General features: G+C 36.7%; 1 protein-coding gene across 3 annotated transcripts in view; it reads right to left on the bottom strand.

The window, feature by feature from the left end:
- Window positions 1–9638: 9638 nt before the first annotated feature.
- ABCD2 (ATP binding cassette subfamily D member 2) overlaps window positions 9639–23272 on the bottom strand; it is a 56436-nt gene continuing 42802 nt past the window's right edge. For 2 of the 3 annotated variants that reach the window (XM_073222632.1, XM_037009943.2), the window contains 2 exons: window positions 19842–19967; window positions 9639–13098 (listed from right to left, as the gene is read on the bottom strand). In XM_073222632.1, coding sequence (XP_073078733.1) covers window positions 12879–13098; window positions 19842–19967 — 346 coding nt within the window. In that variant the 3' untranslated portion in view covers window positions 9639–12878. The remainder of the gene's footprint in view (window positions 13099–19841; window positions 19968–23272) is intronic. The other variant, XM_037009947.2, reaches the window with a different exon arrangement.

Here is a 23272-nt window from a genome sequence, read left to right as displayed (position 1 = left end):
TTTAATAATTGATGAATCGTATTTAGAATGTAACAGATACTCCCTGGCACGTTTTTTGTTTAATTGCTGGAGACTTCCATAAAACTACTCAGTCTCTAGACATTGCCCGCAACCAGTGAAGTCTTTCCGCACACGCGGCCTGTCCCTGGCCTTTGGCTAGAGCTAGAGCGCTGCAGCCAGGACAGCGACGTGAGGAGCAGGCGAATGTGAGAGATGAGGGCTCGTATCTCTCCTAACCCAAGGTCATGAAGAACCTCTGCATGCAGACACTTGATTTTGCAGAACTGGGAAATAGAAACTATTTATTTAGCTGCCAATGTCATGGCATTGCTATTTTGTTTCGTTTTGGTTTTTTCCTCTCCACCCATTTGAGCTAATACATCATGGTTGGAGCCACGAACCTGGGCGTCATTGCGGAACTCCACCCCTTACTGCCAGTTCCGCAAGAACCGTAAGTGGGTGGCCACAACCATCCACCACACCCCTGCCCTGCTCATCCAGTCGTTGAGCCAACAGGAAGCCGCAGCCCTATGAGGAATGAAGGAAATCCCGGCCAGCTAATCTTCAGGGCTCCCAGCTTCACTTGATGTTTAAGGGCATGGACTTTGGAAGCCAGTTCCAGCGCTATTGTTTCTGACTGTACGTTTGGGGCAGGCTGTCTCATCCCCTGAACCTTGATGTCTTTTTCTGTAAAATTGTGTTTGTTCCTTCTTCATTGAGTTTCTGTGAAGATTAAATGAGAAAAATACATGGAAAGTTCCTAGGACCGTCAGCTCAGACAATGCTGACTGCTCATCTCCCTCTCATCTCCTTATTTAATTGTCCTCTTACTGTCCAGTTCAGTTCCTTTCCGCCCTTCCTGGCCTTTTCCTTCTGTAAATGCATATTCTCTCTGGAACAGGTGTTACTCTTTTCTTCCTTAATATTGTTCCCCTTTTAAATTTTAGCCACTAGAGGGCTGCCTAATAAGATACGATTCTACTCCCCATGACCACTGGGAATCAGAGGATAAAATCAAACATTCGGAAAGGAATCAAATAATCATAGAATATTTAAGAGACATTAAAAAAAAATCTAATACAAGACAATTTTAAAGATGAGAGAACTAGATATTTAAACAAGTACAAACAGGTGATTGTTATACTTTTCAAATCATTTACCCCTACAAACCTATAATTAATAAATCCATTTCATTTGTTTATTGAAAGTTTTCCCACTTTTAAGCCATTTTCTTGGGAAAAAAAGATGTGTGAGGGCGAATAAACCTCCTTTTAGCAACAAAGCCAGTGTGTAGATTTATTTTCTTTAATTCACTTTCAGTAAATTCAAGTCCAAAATAAATCCACATTCAATAACAAATGTATAATCTCACACAAAATAGTGTGATCTCTAAATTTGAAATATCTTAGAAAGATTTTAATTTTCTGTTTAACATTCAGCAAATTAAAATTAATCTGTACTTAGATATCTAACTTCAAGCATTTAAGCAATTTCTTAAATGTGAGTGTTTATTCACTGTAAAATACATACAAAATATGCAAAAAATTCATAGTTATCTAGAAACTAATAGAAGCTTGATGCCATCATTGAAAACTTGCTTCAAATAAGTATTGTATACTATTCAATGTATCAATTATAAACATAAATGTAAAATATTCAGTCCTGAAGATACGCCTTCTATTTTCTCATCTACCTTTCACACATAGAATCCTTATGTCTGGGGAGGAGCTGTGTATTTTTGCTCTTTTCATTTTTAAGTGTTGCTCTGTACTTCTGAGAACAAGCCAGACCCACCACAGTTCCCCCCCAGAAACAGGAGGCGGTGAGCCTTCTCTGGCCTTTGGGCCGCACTGCAAAGGCATCAGCAGCCAGCAGGGCCAGAAAGCGCATTCCACTGGCGTGGAAAGGTTCACAGGTGTTCCCATGCTTAGATTTTATTTTAAGAAAAGGCACTTATAAATCTGCCTATAAAATGCTATCTACAATTGGAAAAATTAAACTAACATTTTTATATATGTGAAACGAGCCAAGTCCTGACTTTGTGGGGCAGAGGAGCATGGTGACAGAATGTCCACCTTAGAAAAACAGGGAGGAGACTTTTATTGTTGCCTTAATAATCCACTCAGAAAATGACTCAGAGACACTAACACCACCGCTTGGTACTTGAGCCTAATGCTTACGTGTCTCCTACATATAGTGAAGAGTAGTGATTTGTTTGGTTGATAGATTCATTCATTCGTTGAACAAATATTTTTGAGTTCTTACTTTGGGCCAGGCAGAAGGCCAGGATAAAATCAAGGGCCAAAATAAACAGAGGCAAATTCCACAGTCCTTGTCCTTTTGAAGTTGATGATCATGTGTGTATGTGTGTGTGTGTGTGTGTGTGTGTGTGTGTGTGGCTGTGGGGCTGGAAATACATCTTAAAGAAAGGTAAAATTACAACTGTGGTAAATGATATGAAGGAGATGTGATATTACAAAAATTAAACTGGAGGGGCGGGTTAGAGGAAGCTTCTCTGCGGACTGGAGGCAGGAAGAGTGGGTAAGCTGCGGGGGGGAGGCGGAAGGGTATCTATAAGCAAGTGGAAGAAACTGTGAAAGACCCCATGACAGGAGGGAATGTTCCCCATTTCAGGAAAGGAAAGAAGGACCTGGAGCAAGAAGGTGTGGTTCAAGAAGAGGTTGGAGGAAAGGATCTAGATGATGCAGGGTTTTGTGGGCCAAAGTAAGGGTTTTAGTCCTTCCCATGAGTTGTTGAAAGTCACTGAGAGAAGAATAATAGGATTAGGTTTGCATCAGGACGAGGTCAGTCTAGCTATTATGACTAGAATGGACACGGCCAAGAGAAACATGTGCACACGTGCAGCACAAGACATGTATACCCATGTTCATAGCAGTTTACTGTTCTTAATAGCCCTAAACTAGAAACACACCAGATGTTCAAGAGTGGAGTAAATAAGCAAATCAGGACATATGTATACAATGGATTACTGTATAAAAACAGCAATGCACAAACTATGACTACACACTGCAACCGGATGAACTTCATGTACATAATGTTCAATGAAAGAAGCCAGATGCAGAAATACATATACAGTATGATCCTATTTGCATAAAGACAAAAGCAGGCAAAACTAACGTGTGGTGTTAGAAGCCAGGACGGTGGTTATGCTAAGAGCAGAGTAAGAGGGGCAGTTACTAGAAGGATGTAGTAGGAGGGCTTTAGGGCCACAACGCTCTGTTTATTAACCTGGGTGGTGGTTCAACAAGTACTGGATTTGTGATAATGTGTTGCACTGTATATATTTATGTTTTTTGCAGTTTTCAGCATACTTGTATGTGTAACAGCACACTTACGAACATTTTTTAGATTTAAGAATAGATTGGTAGAATCACTGAATGGATATAGTGAGGTCAGTTAGGATCCAGGAGACAGATTTCTCCTTGCACTTTGTTAATAGTGAAGATGGAAATGAGATGTATCAAGAACTATTATTTAGGAGGCAAAACGAACAGGTTCCGATGGTGAATCAGACCCAGAGTGTGAGGAATGGGGAGGAAGCAAGGATGTTTCCTAGGAGCAACTGATTCAGGAAACAAGGGAAGCAGTCCTCTGAGAAGGGACAAAAGATAGAATGGATGAGGATAAGGGCACCTTTCCATGTTTGGCAGCAGCAAAGCAAAGGGCCCACCAGAGACCAGCTATGAGAGAAAGAACGAGGGAGGGGTGGACTTGTTCAGAGCAGAGAAAGTAGGTGTGGAGGCTGGGAGAGTGAGCGAGCTGAAGAAATTATGAGAGTTGCTGAGTGACGTCGAGGAACCTTGTGAGGCTCATCAGCATGAATTTATAGCCAACACTTTACCCTGAAGAGCGCCTTGCCTCCGGCGACACTCAGCCGCCCTTGTCTGGGCATGAAGAGGGTTGCACGTGGTGAGTTTTGCCAGAGGGGCAAGATCAGTAGAGTTTTGGGGGTAATAAGTCAGAATAGATCAATAAGAGGTTTGGTAAATTCCCGCTTTCCGCCTTCATGGGGCGCCTGTCCCGGACTTCCCTGGGAACGTGGGGACTCCCCCGAGGAGGGGGAGGATGAGGGAGGCCTACGGCAAGGTCACGGGTCTCCGGAGCTGCCCCGCCCTCTCCTCTCTAAGCACACTTGCCATTGTCGTTACAGCTGCAGCCACACCTGTTCCCTCTTCTCCCTCCTTGTCTTCCTCCTCACGTTCCTTTCCTCCAAGTCCCTTCTTCTCCTCGTGCCTTCTTCCCTTTGGGGCATTTTATGGAAGAAATAAGCATGAGGTGGACACACTGAAATTGAGGATGCACCCTGGGAGATTTGGGTCTGCAGAAACTACCCTGAGAGGAAGATTAGCATTTCAACTTGTTCCATACATCAGTTTTTATATGTAAAACTGAAATTATACATAATTTCAGGCTTCAGTAACCATGGGACCCATCGCAAACAGAGCAAGTCCATACATTTGGAGTGAAATGTCAACTAGCATTTAGACGCCAGGCAAATTTTCAACGAAAGCCGTTTCATCCTCGGCACGTGCCCATCTCCTTGTCTCTTGTGGCTGCTGGGACCGCATTTGTTTATTCATTCAGTCATGTATTCTGCAGACATAGATTGAGTAGCTGCCCCGCATCAGACGCTGAGCTGGTTGTCCTCCGGAAACTCCCACTTGGGGTCTCAGACCACCCATCCTGCCTGAATTAGCCCTGCCTCAATCCACGACTCAATCAGAAACAACCTTTTTGAGGGCTACTGATTGGATTTTCATTTAAACAAATCATACTAATAGAGTCATAATCGTAATGACTGCAGACATATGCCATGCTCGCTCCTCAACACTTTATATTTAATCCTCACAACGTTATGAAGTAAGTACTAATATCATCTCCATTTAAAAACTGATAAACCCGAGGCAGGAAGAGGTTAAATAACATGCTTAGCGGGACTGTGGCAGAGCCAGGACTCACCCGAGCAGGCTTTCCCCAGAGCCTGTTTCCCTGTGCCCTGCGCGGGGCAGCCCGCACCGGGGCTTGAGAGGGGGACAGAGGTGCTCCATGCTGACTTGCTCTCTTACAGCTTGGAACTGAAATTTGCTTTCTGCTTTGAATTGACCCTTTTATTCTTATCATGAAGAGTCCAGTGATCATTAGGGTAGAGGTGTTCTGCTGGCATTGAATGTTCTATAAACATTAAAGTCAGGAAAAGTCTATTCCTGACTCTAATTTGCAGAAAGACCTGTTTATGGTCATTGGGATTGATAATGCAAGCACGGGTTATATGAACCTGGGCCTATTCTGCCTGACTGGAGGGGTGTTGAGACCCACCAGAGAAGCAGAAAGAAGAGGATTTCAGAGAGAAAGAAAACGTGGTGCTACGTTTTAATCAGAGAGTTAATGTGATACCTAGTTGCTATTAAATCAATGAAATAGAAGAAATGTCTGTGAAACTTATAATCAGTATTGTCTTAGGAAGATCAAAACCAATATATTACTTCTTAACTTATTCTGGAGAGAAGGAAAGAAAGTGGATGAAGCAAATAGTATAAAATCCCCAAGATGCTCAATTTTTCTATCAGCAGAAAAGAAAATATACCTGCCCATTATAATTGTACTTTGCAGTGCGGGTTTAATATATAAGGTTATAAAGAAGAGTACAGACATGGACTTCTTTTTATCTCTCCTTCAATGATTTCCTTCATTCTCATTAATTCATTTTCATTATTTTATTTCTATATTTGTTCTTTTGCTAAATTTTTATTTGTTCACTCATTCATTTATATACCTACTGAACAAATACTTTTTAAGTGTTCCCCATCTACCATGTCTTGCTCTATGTGCTTTGAATACTGCAGTAAATAAGACAAGCAAGATTCTTGGTCCGTGGAGTTTATAGTCTAAGGAGGGCAGGTGCTGTAGGCAGAAATAATCAACTAACAGATAACCACGTAAGATAAATGGAGAAATAAGTTACATAAATAAAACTGATGCACTAGATCGAAAACTCTGAGAAGATTTCATGACAAACGATTAACTGATTAAATAAATAAATGAATGGGGAAGATAGCAGGTACACAGATAAATAATAAAAGGTAGCATGTGGTAAATGTGATAGGATTTCAAAGAAAGTGTAAGCCTAAAAAAGGAAAAAAAAGTTAAATGTAACTGGAGAGAATTTACAATGTCCTTAAAGCTATTCAGGGTTTTGGTAGATGAAGATGGTGGAATAAGGACATTCCTGACTGAAAAAACAAAATGAAAAAGAAAGTAAAAGGGAACACCTGCTGTGTACAGCTGAGGGTTTGAGGAGCAGGGGAATGGGGGATGGGTAAGGAGAGAGCTTTTGGGGAGCAGAGGAAATAGACTGAGGCCGGATCATGGAGGATCCAACTCACCGTGAAACAAATTTCAATTAAAAAAAATTTCTTCAGGCAAAGGACTTGAACAGACATTTCTCCAAAGAAGATATAAAGTGGCCAAGAAGTGTATGAAAAGATGCTCACCATCACTAATCATGATCCTCAGAGAAATGGAAATAAAAACCAAAATTAGATATCATCTCACACCCATTAAGATAAAACTCCAAACCAGAAAACTAAAACACAAAATATCATGTGTTGGTGTGGATATGGAGAAGTTGTGCACTGTTTGTGGGGAATGTAAACTGGCAAAGCCACTGAAGAAAACTGTATAGAGTTTCCTGAAAAAATTAAAAACACCACTACTATATGATCCAGCAATTCTACCTTTGGGTATATCTCCAAAGGAAGTGAAAGCAAGGTCTTGAAGAGATGTTTGCGCACCGATGTTCATAGCAGCCCTAGTCACAGTAGCCAAGAAGGGGAAGCAACCCATTCTATCAGTGGAAGAATAGATGAACAAAATGTGGTATATATATATATATATATATATATATATACGATGGAATATTATTCAGCCTTAAACAGGAAGGGAATCTTATTACAAGCCACAATATGGGTGAACTTTGAGGACATTATGCTAAATGAAATTTCAAGCTACTCATAAAAAGACAAGTTCTGTAGATTCCACTTAGATGAAGTATCTAACATGTCAAATTCATAGAAATGGAAGGTTACCAGGGGCTGGGAGGGAGCAGAAAGAGGGGTTATTGTTTAACTGGTGTAGAGTTGTAGATTTGTAAGATGAAATCCTGGAGATGTGCTTCACAATTATGTGAATGTACTTAACTCTACTGTACCAGACACTTGAAAACAGTTAAGATGGTAAGTTTTGTGTATATTTTATCACAACAACAAAAAAAATCTTCAGTTACTTAAGTCCTTAAAATCATTATGCTGTTTTGTACTTAACTTCTAAGGTGTTTATATGTGTGTGTGTGTGCACACATGCTCAAGTGCATTAGGTTGTAGGAAAACATATATATCTGCTTGGATCTACTTTAAACCCACTTATCTAAAGGCCACCTGTACAGATCTTGGAAATTTGTCCCATATTGAGCAATAAGCTAGCCAAACAAGAAGACTTTGACACTTGCTTCATCATCCTTTATCACTCTTGAATTATCAATACCTGCGTGTTGCAAAAGGTGCCATTATATCAGCTTCCAAATAATACGGCAGCTTGTTATAGCAGCTCTTTTGCCCTATGTGAGTGCTGAGACACTTTACAGTGTAAACTTTTCGAGTTTTATATATTTGCATAATATTTAGGCAATGCACAAATGCAAAATGGACATTTTAATTAAGCTTAATATGTTTGGTGTCTAAAAATTAAGTAATATATTTGATATATAAGGTTTCCTATTTTACAAGAATTAAACTAAATATAATTAAATGACACAGCCAACTGGATGGTTTTTAGTATTTAATATTTCATTACTTCATGGCTGCATAATCTATTTTATAGGTATTAAATCACATAAAAACAAAGAAGGTTAGCACTTAATCACCTTATCTTCTACTCTGGGTTTCAAGTACTGAGATAGAGCATATCATTTTAAATGTTTTTAACTGTAGAAACCCTGTGTCATCACTTTCATAATTAGTGATTTTTTTTTCTTTTTTTAGAATTCCCTGCTATAGTTACCTGTGTTTTGTGTCAACAGAAGAGAGATACTTTTCATTGTACAAAACAGGCTCACTTTACATGATCTGAACTTGAGAAGCGAACGTTTCTCAGGTTTCAGGACAATGTGCTAAATGTATGGGAGCTAGCTCACCTACTGGTGAAGGACGATACCGTCCTACAGACTGGTTTTACTGGACCTCGTCATTTAGACCAAATTGGAGAGTGTGAGGATTCTGAAGCCCTTAAATACTTGCTATATGATCAAGGGAATCCTGCTGTCAGAGCTTACTTACTGTTAAACGTTGCAACCGAGTGGCCTTAGGCAGCAAATACAAGAACTGAGAAGATACTATGAAACAAATATGTCAGTTCGACGAGACCACAACATCTAACGGGCATCAAGTTGTTTTGTTTTGACTGACTACAGCGTTAGACTAAAGTGTTTGGCGGGCTGAGATCGGGTCTATTTGCTCACTTCTGCCTCCCTAGCACAGTAACTGTGGTACCTTGAATGTATCAATTATTCACTCAATAAATGAAGGTTAACCAGTTCGAACATTTCTTTCTCAAAACATTTGAAAATTTGCCTTTTGTTCTCCTTCCATAGGACCACATCCATCCTTTTTTTTTAAAAAAAAGGAAAATATAACTTGCATGAGGAAATTTCCTTTACAGATGAAAAAAATGCACCTATTTGGTTAACCAGAAACCTTCAGCCAGTTGAAAATGTACTTAGAACTTTTTAGTTGAAAACAGTACTAATGAAGTGACTAAACTAATTAAAAGGAAGGTGAAGGGGACTTGGATAAGCTTTGTAATAAAATATTGCTAGGTTCAAATTTCAGCCTTGTTGCTTAGTAGTTGTGTGATGTGGGATGAATCACTTAACCTTTCTGCCTTCACTTTCCTCTTTTAGTAAATTAGATTTGTGAAGATTTAACGAGTCAATGTAGATAACAATGCTTTGTGTCTAGTTGGTAAATAATAAAGAATAGCTGCTGATTTTTTCTCTAAGGGGACTCATTTTCTTAATTTTCAATGGCTTGTAAGCTTCTTTGGACAGAGACTATATTTTATTTATCTCTATCACAGTGCGTGGCACAGGTTGGGACTTAATAAATAAGTGTGTATTGAATTAATAAAGAAAATAAATATTTAAGCGACTATTTGGTGACTCTCATGCATAGTGCCACATAAGGCTGTGCACCACACAACTTATAACAGAGGTGCAGATAGACACATCCACAAAAGAGTCATTTAAAATATAGAAATACGGTATTTTCTATCACTGGAATAATTTGTAATTCCTTTGATTCATCAAGCTGTTTTCATGATGATTAAGGAATTCACAGGTATGTTGAACTCAAGTAAGTGCAGATTGGATGGACACTATATTATTGTATTCACACACAGCCACATTCTAGTTTAGCTACATGGTGATTTTTACCAACAAGGATATTTTTCTCATTTGCTTTCATTAACACAACCCCTGGTTATAAGTGTAGATAACTGGTTTTGACATTTCATAATAAAAATAAAAAAGCAGTTCTGTACTACCTAACCAGGAAAGGCACCATCAGTGAAGAAGGAATTTGCTTTTAATAAAAATATTTTATACATCCATCTGAAAGTTCTCATGTGGCAAACATTACAATTCTAAAACATAGCTGACATACCTATGTATCAGCATAAGTACTTCATACTTCTAAATGAGAGTAATTTCTGCCCACAATTTTACCAAAGGCATGTCTTTTAATCAATGGCTGAGTAATCACCACCATTTTCTGCATAGCTCAGAAGTGTGTAATATTCTCTGGGTTTTGGTTCCAATGTGTAACACATTTTTCTAGGCTTATGGAATCAAAAACTATTCCAAACAGACTTTAACAGGCTCAGCCTATTGCCAAAAATGAAGTTGTACTTGGAACCAAAGTCTCAGATAAAAAAACTGACATGTTCATTTATACCTTTACAGGCAGAGCAAAATTTGGCAGAAAAACCATATTACTATTAAGGGAAAAACATTCCCATTGTAAACAAACGTGAACTTGCATTGAATTTCAGGATTTATCATTCTGTTTGAGATGACTGGAGAGGGATTTTTACACATTATCTTGTTTGTAAGAGCACACACCATTTTAGTCATGCATGGCATAACATTTCTCCATGCTGAAGAAATATAATGCAACATTTTTATAGAATGCAACTTATTTTCCAAGCTTAAAAGTTAACCCAAAAAATGCACATTTAAAGATCAATCTCCATATGATTATAGCTTTCTTTGACAAAAACAAAAAACAGAAGTCAAAAGTTTAGGCAAATAGATAACATAGTAGAAATACCTTAAAACTGAAATATCCCCTCTTTTTCCTTTCTCATCTAATCCTTGATATCTTCAGGAATAGCTATTTAGTCTCTCAATCATGTTCATGTTTTTCCTAAAATATAACTGTAAGAATAGCAAAAAATGGTACATTTATCAGACCATTCTGCAAACAGTTAAATGGTACATAAATACAAATTCAAATCACAAAAATTTTCCCCCTGCAACTCAGAGGATATTGGTCCTGGAAGAAAATTCAGAAAATAAACAGGCACAAAAAAGTTCCTGGAAAACATGTTCTTCTTTAACCCTTGATATTTAAATTGCAGTGTATATAATTTTGAGTACAGAATTTTAAACATCATTGAATCCTATACAGTATAAATAATGAGTCTTATTTACTTCAGCTCATTGATAGGGTGTGTTAAATAAGGGCTAATCAGAAATCTAATGTTTGTTTTGGCATTCTTTTCAAAGTTTCAAAACACAATATACTGGGTCCTAAATCTTTTTTTTCAAATTATGAAAATCATGTACATGTTTCAAATGAGGACTTTTCATTTACTTCTTGTACCTTGTAAGTTAAGGCATTTGCCTCAGACTTTTCCCCTTAGCAGTATAAACTGGATTACTGCTAATATAGGTTAAAGAGTAATTTTTACCAAATTTAATTTGGTTTCATACATTTCTTTGAACCTTAGATACATGCCTAACATTTCTAATAGGAAGTAGTAGTAACAGTCAAATGAGTAGCTAATGGTAATAACAGAAGAATTTAGATGTAGGAATTATGCTTTTATGTAGCATTCCTTTATATAAGATGGTTATATTTATTTATAATGAAGAATGTTCTACTTAGCAAGGCAGAACTTAAAATGGGAAAGTGTCACAAGAATGACAGTCATCATGAGTGACTTCCAGGTACGCTACCAACTGACAAAGTATGAGAATCACTGACTAAGCATCGATTATGGTTGTGCCTAAATATGCAAATAAAATCCTAAACAACTAACAACTGATCATTCCCATTTTTCCCGACCTGTCAACATGGTGGCATAGGAAATAGGAAATTAAAATGCTTGCCCTGGCTTCTGTACTTCCAACTCCAGGAAACACGAGTAGACAAGCTTTATTTCATAAACTATTCCGTACAGCCTGTTTCTCATTTTGTTCAATAAACATTACATTTGCCTAGAACACAGTTCATTTCTTTTCTGATTGCCGGCTGTAGAGGTACATTATTATTGAGTATAAGTGCATAGTTGCTCAAAGTTTTGCTAACTGGCTTGGCTTGTTTTAAACCACAGGCCAATAACCTTTCCACACGTTACTTAATTGCCATATTTTATAAACAAAAACCAAATAACAATAATGCTACCATTTCCAACTTTATTTTCTTTTTCAACACCTCATCTGATTTTTATTGATAAAAATCTAGTTAGATTTCAAGGACAATAGTGGAAATAGCACTGAGTCAGGGAATTGGAAGAATTTCATTTGATTTCTAGATAATTAGTCTGAGGGTTAATATTCTCCAAAGCAAGCCAGGAAGTATAAGATCTGCCACAAAAGATGGCTGCAAGGATTAAAATGAAACGATGTGAATGACTACTGTGACTTTTAAAGCAGTAGTCCAAAGTATGTTGTTACTACTGTGATTGTGAGAATCCTCATTTTCTATTTTAGCACTGCAGTTTTAAAAATGTGGTGGAATCCTCCTCTGAACACAAAAACAAGCTGAGTATTTCTGGACAGAAGTTGCAATAATAATGCTGCCAAGCGAAGTAACAGGTGAGCTTTTGTTTGGATATTCCTTTTCTGTATTGGCAATCCTCTTTTAAAGTGAGTTTATTAAGAAATGTGTAAAGTTCTCATTAAAACTAATTGATCATGCGCCCACATTAAGATGCTCAAAAAAAATCTAAAATTTTAAAATGGCATTTAGACATGCTTCTTTTCAACCAATGCCATTAAAATATTTTTTTTCGGATTGAAATTATTTACCTAATTGTCAGCTATTTTGCATACAGGTTTAGTTGAGCACTAGCAATGATGAACATGAATTTTAGCTATTAAACTCAATAACCATAAGTGGACGGAAATGTTACTCAAACTTCTAATTTTATGCACCTGGTTTCAACCCAAATGCTGCTCTTAAATTATTCCAATCTCAAGATACCCCATGTTTGTTAGGAATTTCAGACAGATCATATATATATATATATATATATAGTAAATCTGGTGTACATCATGAATTCACCTAGAAAATCCTGCTTTACACGTGAATTAGTATAAGCCATAATGACTAATCTTACATAATGCATTTGTTTATTTTCTTCTGAAAAAGCAGATCATATATTTCCTTGATGCTAAAATCTTGTAAAACATTCTTGCTGTCTTTTCTTCTCTGTGCTTATCTTAACACAATGCATGCACTATGATAGGGTATTTCTGAGCCTTTACCTAAAAATTAACTTTTTTAACATGTCAATACGAATTAGGATGTCTCATCTTCATTTTTTATTGTTTTCAGCACTGAATCTTCTCCCAAAATTTTACACAGTTCATTGAGTCTCTGTTGCATTTTGGGAACTCCAGCTAGCTGAGATTCTAGCTTTTGCTTTTCTTCACTCAGTGTTAAACGGATAGCAGTATCCAGTTGCTCAAAGCGCCAACCTCCTTCACCATCAAACTGTAATAAATGAGTGTGGTATTTCCTGCATAATCAAAATGAAAGAATATTATCAGCAATAATTGCAAAAAGCCACTTTAATGGTAGGTTTATCATTCTAATCAATATCCAAATGCAAATTGTAAGTAAGGTGGCTATTTTACATTTGATTTTTGAAGACTCCCTCAAGAGGTTAAATATTGTGAATTTTTACTCCAAAAGTCATTAATTTCTAGGAAATTCTACTGCTTATATTAAATTTATTCATATTCTAAATATATTTGAATTGTAAAGGAAGCCATGCTCATTGCATCTATTTAATTTATCTTCACAACCTTGTGTGGCTCCTGAATAAATATCAAACCATACTTAGAGTAGCAAAAAGGAAAGAGCAGAGAGAAAAAAATCGTAAAGTTATGCAGAAAAAAAATTTAAAAATTAAAGAAACACGATACCAATTCATTAATACACTCTCCTTTAGGGATAAGTTATTCTATATAAGCAAAAAATTATTAATAATTACAGTTTTAAGAAATGAACTCTTTGATAAAAATTTATTTTAAAGAAACTTCTATGCCTTCATATAATTTAACTCATTACTCATGGCTCCGGTTCATAATTAGGAACTTTAGAGAGGTACAGAGATGATTTTACTGACAAGGCAGGAGACAATACCTTTTCTTCTAAACGTAGGCTGAAGTCCTCAGTCTCTGGGATTTGTGGGGGATGTGGGCAGAGTAATGCTGCATGAGCCACTGCAGTTGTACTGTGCCACAGTGGCCCATGTGCTTATGTGGCCTCAATTTTTATGTCTTTCCCTTAGTTTTTCCCACTTCTTGTTCCTTTTTAAACTGTCCCTTGTCATTATTTATGACAATCAGTGGGCTTATTTCAAGTGGCTTTTACCTCCTTTTTAAAACTTGAGATATGAATCACATACAATAAATTCATTCTTTTAAGTGTACAATTCAGTTTTTTCCAGTATATTCACAAGTTCATGCAAACATCACCACTATCCAGTTGCTGAGTATTTTCTTCACCCCGAAAAAACCCCACAGCCATTAGCAGTCTCTCTCCTTTTGCGCTTCTGCTCAGCCCTGACAACTACCAATCTCCTTTCTGTCTCTATGGATTTGTCTATTCTGGACAAATCATATAGGCAGACTCATACAATATGTGCCTCTTTGTAACTGACTTCTTTCACTTAACAAAATGGTGACAAAGTTCATCTAGTTGTAGCATGTATTAGTACTTCATTCATCTTAATGGATGAATAATATTCCATTGCATGGTTTTGTACATTTTGTTTGTCTGTTCATCAGTTGATAGACATTTGTGTTTCATCTCATTTTGATTGGATGGCTTTAACATGCTATGATGATAAAACAAGCCAGGTTACCACAGAAATTCTCAATCATAATATAAGTTGGTCATAGGGACGGTAGTACAGAATGGAGAATATAGCCAAAGATTCTGTAATGTCTTGTCAACATGTTGACAGACAGTAACTGCAGTAGTGGGGATGAGGATTTGACAATATGGGCCACTGTTGAACCACTCTGTTGTATACTTGAAATAAACATAAGATTGTATATCAATGATACTTCAGTAAAAAAAAAAACATAAAAGATTTTTGTCCTTGGGTTAGAGGGATTTCTTAGAACACAAAAAGCATTATCCATAAGTGAAAAAAAAAACCTGACAAACTGAACTTCATTAAAATTTAAAATTTCTGTTCTTTGAAACACACTGTTAAAAATAAAAAGGCAAGACACAGACTGGGAAAAATATTTTACAAAACATCTATCTAATGAAGGACTTATATCCAGAATACATAAAGAACTCTTACAACAAAATAAGAAGACAAGCAACCAATTTTTAAAATGGGCAAAAGATTTGAACAAATACTTCACCAATGATGATATAAGAATGGCCAGTAAGTAATTGAAAATAAAGTAATCATCATGCGTCATTAGGCAAATGCAAATTAAAACCAGAGTGAGATCCTATTTTCCCCACTAAAATGGCTGGAACTTAAAAACTGAATATATCAAGTGTTCAACAGGTTTTGTAGCTTACTCTCCACTACAGATGAGAAGGCAAAAATGGGGACACTCTTTGGGAAACAATTTCAGGATTCCAAATAAGGTTAAACTTTACTTGCCACATATGATCCTGCAACTCCATTCTAGCTATGTAAGTACTCAAGAGAAATGAAAACATCTGTGTACATACAGACCTGTGCATTAACGCTCTTTCATGGCGGCTTTAGTCCTAACAGCCCTAAACTGGAAGCAACCTAAATGTGTGTCAAGTGAATAGATAAACTGCGGTAAATCCATCCAGTGGAATACTGTCAGCAATTAACAAGTAACACACTACTGATCTATGCAACAACATGTATCAATCTTAAAAGGACTGAAACTAAGGGAACAAACCCAGACACAAAAGACAACACCTTGTATGATTCCATTTATATGACATCTAAAGGCAAAATAGAGTGACAGCAAGCTCACCAGTGGTTCACAGAGGCAATGCTAGGGAAGAGGACAGAGTGCAACAGGAACTTTTTGGGGCGACGAAGTGTTCTGTATCTTGATGTGGTGGAAGTGATAATAAAACTATGCATGGTTTTCAAAACTCATGAAATTGGACATTTACATGGATAAATGTTAATGTAGGTAAATTATATTCATTTAAGTAAAATTTTTTAATAAGAAAAAAGTACTTAAGCCAGGTTAAACTACATCTAAAACAGTCACTCTCATGCTAAAGGTTAAAGATCATGTATTTGATACCATATGATGGAGATTAATGACCTTTTCAAAATGCTTTTGAGAATCTGCTGTTTAAGTTCTTGAGTTTTCAAAAAAATTGACCTCAAACAGGTGGGACCTTACAAAAGTCAAATCAAAAAACTTATTTCCATGTTAAGGGAGAACACTAAAACATGAGACTACTTCTATTAAAATATTAGAACTAAAACAAAAGTATTGGAAGAACAAAAGAAGGGCGGCCATATGAGAAAGAAATAATGGAAAAAAAAAAAAACACTTTGTTTCATTCTCAGCCTCTCTTGGACTTTCCTAACCTTGGATCAACAAACAGGAGCAATTACAGAACGCAGCAGTTCATATCTTGAGCAACTTCCGTCTTAATATATAACGATGGTTTGGCTTGCCGCTCCAGCCCCACAACATTATTTGATCTCTACCTGGGAGGAAGAGACTGTATAGGTGTTTCATGGCTTGAGATTCAGAGGTGTGTTCTATATTATGGGATAAAATAATATTTCAGAGTTTATCTTAGAGGAATTTAAAAGAGGAATTTATATTATCTGAGGCTCATTGGAAATAATTTGCAGACTTCCTGCACAAACAGGATAAAGCATAGGAAAGTGGTAATTATAAAGCTATAATTATATCCAGGAATTAAATAATTTAATAAGCTACTATAATTTTTTCCATCATCATATACTGGTATTGATTTTAATTTTTACAATCAAAATTACCCATTTGTTGTTATGGGGAAAAATACAATTTTCCCTCTTTAGAAATCTTTTCAGGGGAAAAAAAGAATTTTCCTAGGGAGGAAGGATAATCAGAATGATAGATTTCTATAACCTAAAATGGCTAACCTAACTCATAAAATAGAACTAACATGATTTTTAGTTTTATGGGGAATTGTATTGTGAAGAGCTGGAATTAAAAACATGTTTCTCTTGTTAAAAGGTGTAAAATGACAAATTTTGTTGTTTGCTAAAAAATTACTTGCCCACTACACACCTATTAGAATGACCCAAATCCTGCCCACTGACACCACCAAGTGCTGACGAGGCTGGACAGCCCCAGGAGCTGGCTGACTGCTGGTGGGTGTGCAGGACGGCACAGTCACCTTGGCAGCCGTTTGCAGGCTCTGACAAAACGAAATGCCCTCTTACTATGGGATCCAGCAGTTGCCCACTGATATTTACCCAAAGGAGGTGAGAAAACTTATGCCCACATAAAACCTTCCTAGCAATGTTTAGAGTAGCTTTATTCATAATTGCCAAAACTTGGAAGCAACCACCATGTCCTTCAGTAGGTGATGGATAAACAAACTGCGGACATCCGGATAGTGGGAGAATATTCAGTGCTAAAAAGAAATGAGTTAGTCAGCCATGAAAGGCGTGGAGGAAACAAATGAATAACTACGTGAAAGAAGCCCATCTGAGAAGGCTATGTACTGTGTGATTCCAGCTATATAACATTCTGGAAAAGGAAAACTTTGGAGACATGAAATATCAGTGGTTTTGAGGGGCTGGGGGATAGGAGAGATGAATAGGCAGAGAGGATTTTTAGACCAGTGAAAATGCTCTGTATGTTGCTATAATGGGGGATACGTGTAATTATAAATTTGTTCAAACCCATAGAATATACAACATTAGTGCAAACTATGGACTTTGGGTGACAATAATGTGTCAGTATAGGTCCATCAATTGTAACAAATGCACCATTCTGGTGGGGGATGTGGATAATGGGGGAGGCTATGCACGTGTGGGGTCAGGGAGTATAAGGCATATTTCTTTCTTTCTGTACCTTCCTCTTAATTCTTTTTAAAGCTTTATATATATTCTTTTTTATTAAGGTATCATTGATATACACTCTTATGAAGGCTTCACAAGAACAACAATGTGGTTACTACATTCACCCTTATTATCGAGTCACCCCCATAACCTCATTGCAGTCACTGTCCATCAGTGCTTCCTCTCAGTTTTGCTGGACCCTAAACTACTCTAAAAAAATAGAGTCTTAGAATTCCTCAAGGGAGGAACAACCTAAGACAGGCACAGTCCCAGGGGGGCCATCAGGTGAGAAATTGGGAGCCAACAGAGGTGAGGCCTAGAACCTCACCCCCACTGTTTTGAGAGAAATCTTCTGCATCCGTGGATGTTTTGTTGCCCTTGTCTAGCTTGGATTAATACTTAGTCTACAGGCACACACCTGATCATCTACATTTGCCCTCTTATAGCACTAAACTATGTTTTCTACCTTTATCTTGCATCTACCTACCACTTCAGCATTTTATTAAAAATAATAAATAAATAAATAAATAAATAAATAAATATATAAATAAAAATAAAGTCTTAGAAACAAGAAAGATAAAATCCTATCTGTTCCTTCAGTTGAGGAAAAAATTCGCTGAATATACTTTTAGTCCCTCTTTAGGCTACTTGAATAAGGAACTGAATGACTGGATAGCATAATAACTCCATTTATAGAAGTTGGAAAAACACCAAAGGAAGAAATAATTTTATGTTATCCCAACAGATGGTCAGTCACGAAGCTTGTCTGGAAATGACAAGTCCATACGAGAAGGGGCCCGCGAGGTCTTCTGGCCTAGTTCTGTGTCATCCCTGATGCAGAGGACCTGCAGGCAAGGGTCATAACTGCCTTAAAGATCCAGTTCCTGTTGGTTTTCTCTAGAGAAGAGCTAGGGGAATCACATTCATTGACATGGACTCTAACTCCTCCTGGACTAGGCCCAAGGGCCAATAAAGTTCCACAGAGGGTCACTTCATGATATGTTCTGCTTTCAGGCCAACTCTTTGAGAAAAAAAAGTGATGAAAAATTTCAATGTTTAAATGAAGTGTGAAAATAGATGGTTATCTTCTTAATAGAAGTTGAATTCAGAGACAAAGACTTTGAACACTCAGTTTACTCGCAATTTGAAAATAAATATTCTCTATAAGGTGAAAGGCTTAGTGGGGCTTCAAGGATTAACCGAACACTTGCTACTCCGTCTGTTTGGAGTCATGTAGTGTATAATGACAGCTTTGGCAGAGAATGCCATCAGCGACCTGCTAAATAATGTTCCAGCTGAAGAGAGGGCAGGAGTCCTGCCTCTCCCTGGGAATTAGATGGCCAAGGCATGGTGTCCACTATAGTTACTAATATGTCAAAAGAAAAGATTTTGGTTGAAGAAATGTGAAAAGTAGACAGTGGAATATAGTGTGAGTGAAAAGGGGTTTTTATGGTTTATGCAGGACATATACTTTGAGTTCCTTATTGTAAGTAGAACAGTATACTTAGGGTAGAGGATGTGATCATGGCATATGACTTTTCTCATTGTTCTAGTTCTCAGTTTCTTCACCTATAAAATGGGAATAACTAGACTCCCTATTGGGTTGTTAAAAGACTTAAATAAAAATGAGCCTGAAACAGAATAGGTGCTGAATCTGCATTAGCAACTATTATGATGATGAACCGATGGGAAAGTAGGAGAATGATAAAAATGGTATAATGTTTTAAAAAGGAGAAATCCCATTATGTTTTATGAGATATTATTTATAAAATATTTTCATTCAATTTTTTCCCTTAAAACAAAGCCCACTCCCCCACCCCAAACCTTTTCGTTTCTGTGTTTTTTCCAACTTGTCATTTGGGGAAATATCAAGTTGTGATTTTTTTTTTCCTGGATTTTCAAAGACTAAAGGTGATGTGACATTTTATTAATATATTCTTTCCTGGCACATGCTATGGAATTATGAGTATTTGCAGTTACAAAAAACTCACTGGACTTTTCTGCTTCTTTTCAGAATCATTGGAATGTGATGTCAGTTTTCAGACAGCACATCAATATCATGATGTTAGTTTTGTGGTATCTAAACAACTAGTGGGCAACTGAACAGAAATACAGGTAGAAGATAAGTGAAATATCCAATGTTCTAAAGTGACAGTTTAGCAAATTTATTCTTTAAGAAGTATAAAGAAAGACCATCTATTGCAAATTAGCATTGAAACACTTACCAAAGAGAAGGCCTGTGTGTTATAGACAGTAAGGAAATGCCAGCCCCTTTCGCAGCCTGGAATATCTTTCCTTCAACATCAATGCTGACAGCACTCGTACATTCATCTAGCAATGCATATTTTGGTCTTGAAAAGATTAAACACATATATATACATTAATATTTTCCCATTTCAGTCACAGATCTGTATTTGGACCACATGAGGTGCAGTGTTAACTCAAAGGAACAAAAGAATATATGACGTTATTAAAGGTGGTAAATGATAAAGCAAAAGAGTAGTCATCCTCCCCTTCATCCCCCCCCCATTATTAAGTTACTTATTGTGTCTTATTTTTTCAGAGTGCTTTCAGCTTAAACAGAGAAGTCATTTAAAATTAGAAAAAAGCATATATTTTAGACTCTGTTCTCACAGCACCCCTTAGTGCAGAAGATAAAAGGTAGATAGCATACTTCTGTTTCCTTGGCAGGATGGTGTGTGTGTTTAAATATATTTAAACAGTAGCTGGAATCTGGAATTGATATAACTAAGTAAAACATTAGATAATATTGCTTATCAGATTTTCCTTTTTGCTCTTAGTATATCATCAGTGGAGTGAGCCTTGTGAAAGATCTAATCTATCCTCCTTAAGAGAGGACTTTTTTGATCATTCATTAAACATTAAAATTAAAATTAAAATTAAAATCCTCCCAAAAAGTTCATAGTTTTAGGATAGTTAATACTCCTTGCCAAAGTTCTTGACTTTAGATAGCTCAGGTCTTTCACGCTGCTGTGCACACCTTGTTTATCCTTTGAAGATGAGGGGAGGCAGTTTCTCATTTTTATACTTTTCCTTCACTGGGTTTAATATTTCGATTTCATTTAATTTTTTCTCAGTAGATTTTGCTCTTTAACAACGTGCTCATCTTCACGGATCTTCCTGTGTAGATCACTGAGTTTTCTTTTCTCTGATCTACTTGTAACTGGATCTTTATTCAGTCTCACATTATAGCCAAAATACTTCAGGCACACAAGCATCAACTATTTCAGGTTACAAGCACTTGAAATCTCTTTGGATTGGCAACACTTATTAATGCTTCTTGATTTTATTACAGGGTTTATTTTTTTAAATAAACTGACACAGTGAGAAATTTATGGTCACAATTTACATTCCACTGTATTATATTTCACCAACTATGCTGGTGATCATATTACTGAATATTTATGAACAGATTCAGGGTGATAGTGGGTAACAGCTGGTCATAAATGTCAAACTGTAAAGTTTATTCTTGAATTTTACCACATCATCTGAGAAAAGGGCATTCCAAATTATATCTCAGAGCTAAAAATTCTGAGTTAGCAAGTTCTGATTCATTTTTTTTAGCTTGACATATTCTTGAACTAACAATGTGCATATTACAAATACCATATTATTACAGTAACTTTTATCTTTAGAAAACTCCAGCTAGACACAAAAGTAATGCATACCATTTAGTTTAATTGATGTGAAGTTGCAGAACAGGAAGAACTAATTTATGATGATAGAGATCAGAACAAAAATTTTTTAAGGGGGATCTGAGTGGAAAGGGGTATGAAGGACTTTCTAGGGCAAAAGCAATGTTTTCTATCTTAATTGTGGTGTTGGTTACATAATGCATATACATTTGTCAAGACACCAAACTGGATGCCGAAGGTCTGGGCACTCGGCACAAAAATGCTATGCTCATCGTCATCACGACCCCTGACCAGCCATTACACAGCAGTACACGAAGACGGACAGAAATCGCAATGTACTTTAGGAAAATAGTTATATTTAAAAGAAATCAAGATAACAACTTCTGTGTACCTATCCCAGATGAATAAAACTATCCCAGAATTTTAAATGATATCCATGGGCCCATGTTGGTATTAAAAAGAAACCCGTGGTTCTATGCTGGAGTTACTTGTATTAGGCCCACGTCATGGAAACAGGGCTTCATACCTGACAAATTGCAACTTCATCCTTTCCGAGGATGGTAATCTTTACTGGTTAGTCCGGATTTTTCTGGTCAGCACCAGTGAGGTAATCCACTTCATAAGACCCTTTCATCCCCCGAAAGGGAGTTTACTGTGTCTGAAAGAACCCTCTTCTGTCTGTTTGTTTATGACTTCCTGGTCCTGCCTTTAAAAACCTGTCCCTTTCTGTAGCCCTGTGGACACCTTCCTATGTGCTAGATGGGATGGTTCTCAATTCAAAAACTGTTCAATAAAGCCAATTAGATCTTTAAAATGTACTTGTTTGAATTTTTGTTATTTGACATAGGCAATAAGATAACATGTTTTTCTTACTTATCTAATTTTTTAATTTTTATGAAATGAACACATAATTATATTTTAATAAAATTGTTAAAATGATATTCTTTTTTCAATGATAGATATCTTGTTACATTTTTACCAAAAAGACTGAACCTAAATATAATCAAGATTTTAGCCCTAATTTCCAGTTTATAAGAAAAATAGGGGATTGAGGAGAGGGAAAGGACCCCATGAGGAAGCAATCGGATAAATCTAGAAGGGCAACATTCCTACAGGACAGCTGACTTGGTTTCTTTCGTAAGTCAATGGCATAAAAGATGCGGGTGGGGGAGAAGGGGCCACAGAGGAGCATAAATTCTTTAGCTAATGAAATAATTGAGATACAACAACAAAATTCAATGTGTAAAACTTGTTTAGATCTCGATTTGAAGAAACCAAGTATATAAAAGATTATTTTTGAGACAATCATGGAAACTTTGTGAACCAGGTGTTAGGATGTCTTTAAATAATTATTACAAGTTTTTTTAGGTATGATTATGGTATGTCATTATGTAAGGAAAGATCATAATATTTCAGAGATTGATGCCAAAGTGGTTTAAGGAAAAGATGTCATGATGTTGAGATTTGCTTTGAGCTGCTTCAAAAATAAAGAAAGGAGAGATACATCAAGTGTGGTGAGATGACAGACTTGGTGAATGGGCGTGACGGGAATATGACGCTCATCTTACAGATGTCTCCTCTTGGATCAAGTGTTGATGCTTTTTCCATAATAGAAGATTAAAAAAAAAAATTAAAAGCCAACTAGTGGCTAAGTGTGGGTCAACTAGTTGCTAACTGTTTAATGAGGTTTACTTGATAAATATATTTTTGCTCGTTATTGGCTTTTAGAAGTTCTCTACAAAAATATTACTGCTTCCACTGAAACTCCTTCAAGAATATTGCATCTGCCCCAGCTTGTGTTCCATTCAGGCATCAGGTATGTCACTCTTGGTCCTTTTTGCCCAAGATGTAAGTATTAAAAGTGAGTAACGTATTTCCTGATAACCTCCTGCCCTGCATACAACTCAGACTCCACTGCCAGAGGCCTAAGATTTTAAAAAAGAGAGATTTCTTTGTCAGAGAAGAATAGGACAAATAAGAGGAACATATCAGAATAGCTT

The sequence above is a fragment of the Manis javanica genome, chromosome 15 (genome assembly GCF_040802235.1).
Source record: "Manis javanica isolate MJ-LG chromosome 15, MJ_LKY, whole genome shotgun sequence".
NCBI lineage: Eukaryota > Metazoa > Chordata > Mammalia > Pholidota > Manidae > Manis > Manis javanica.
The sequence above is the reverse complement of the archived record's forward strand: the minus strand, read 5'-3'. Positions and strand labels throughout refer to the sequence as shown.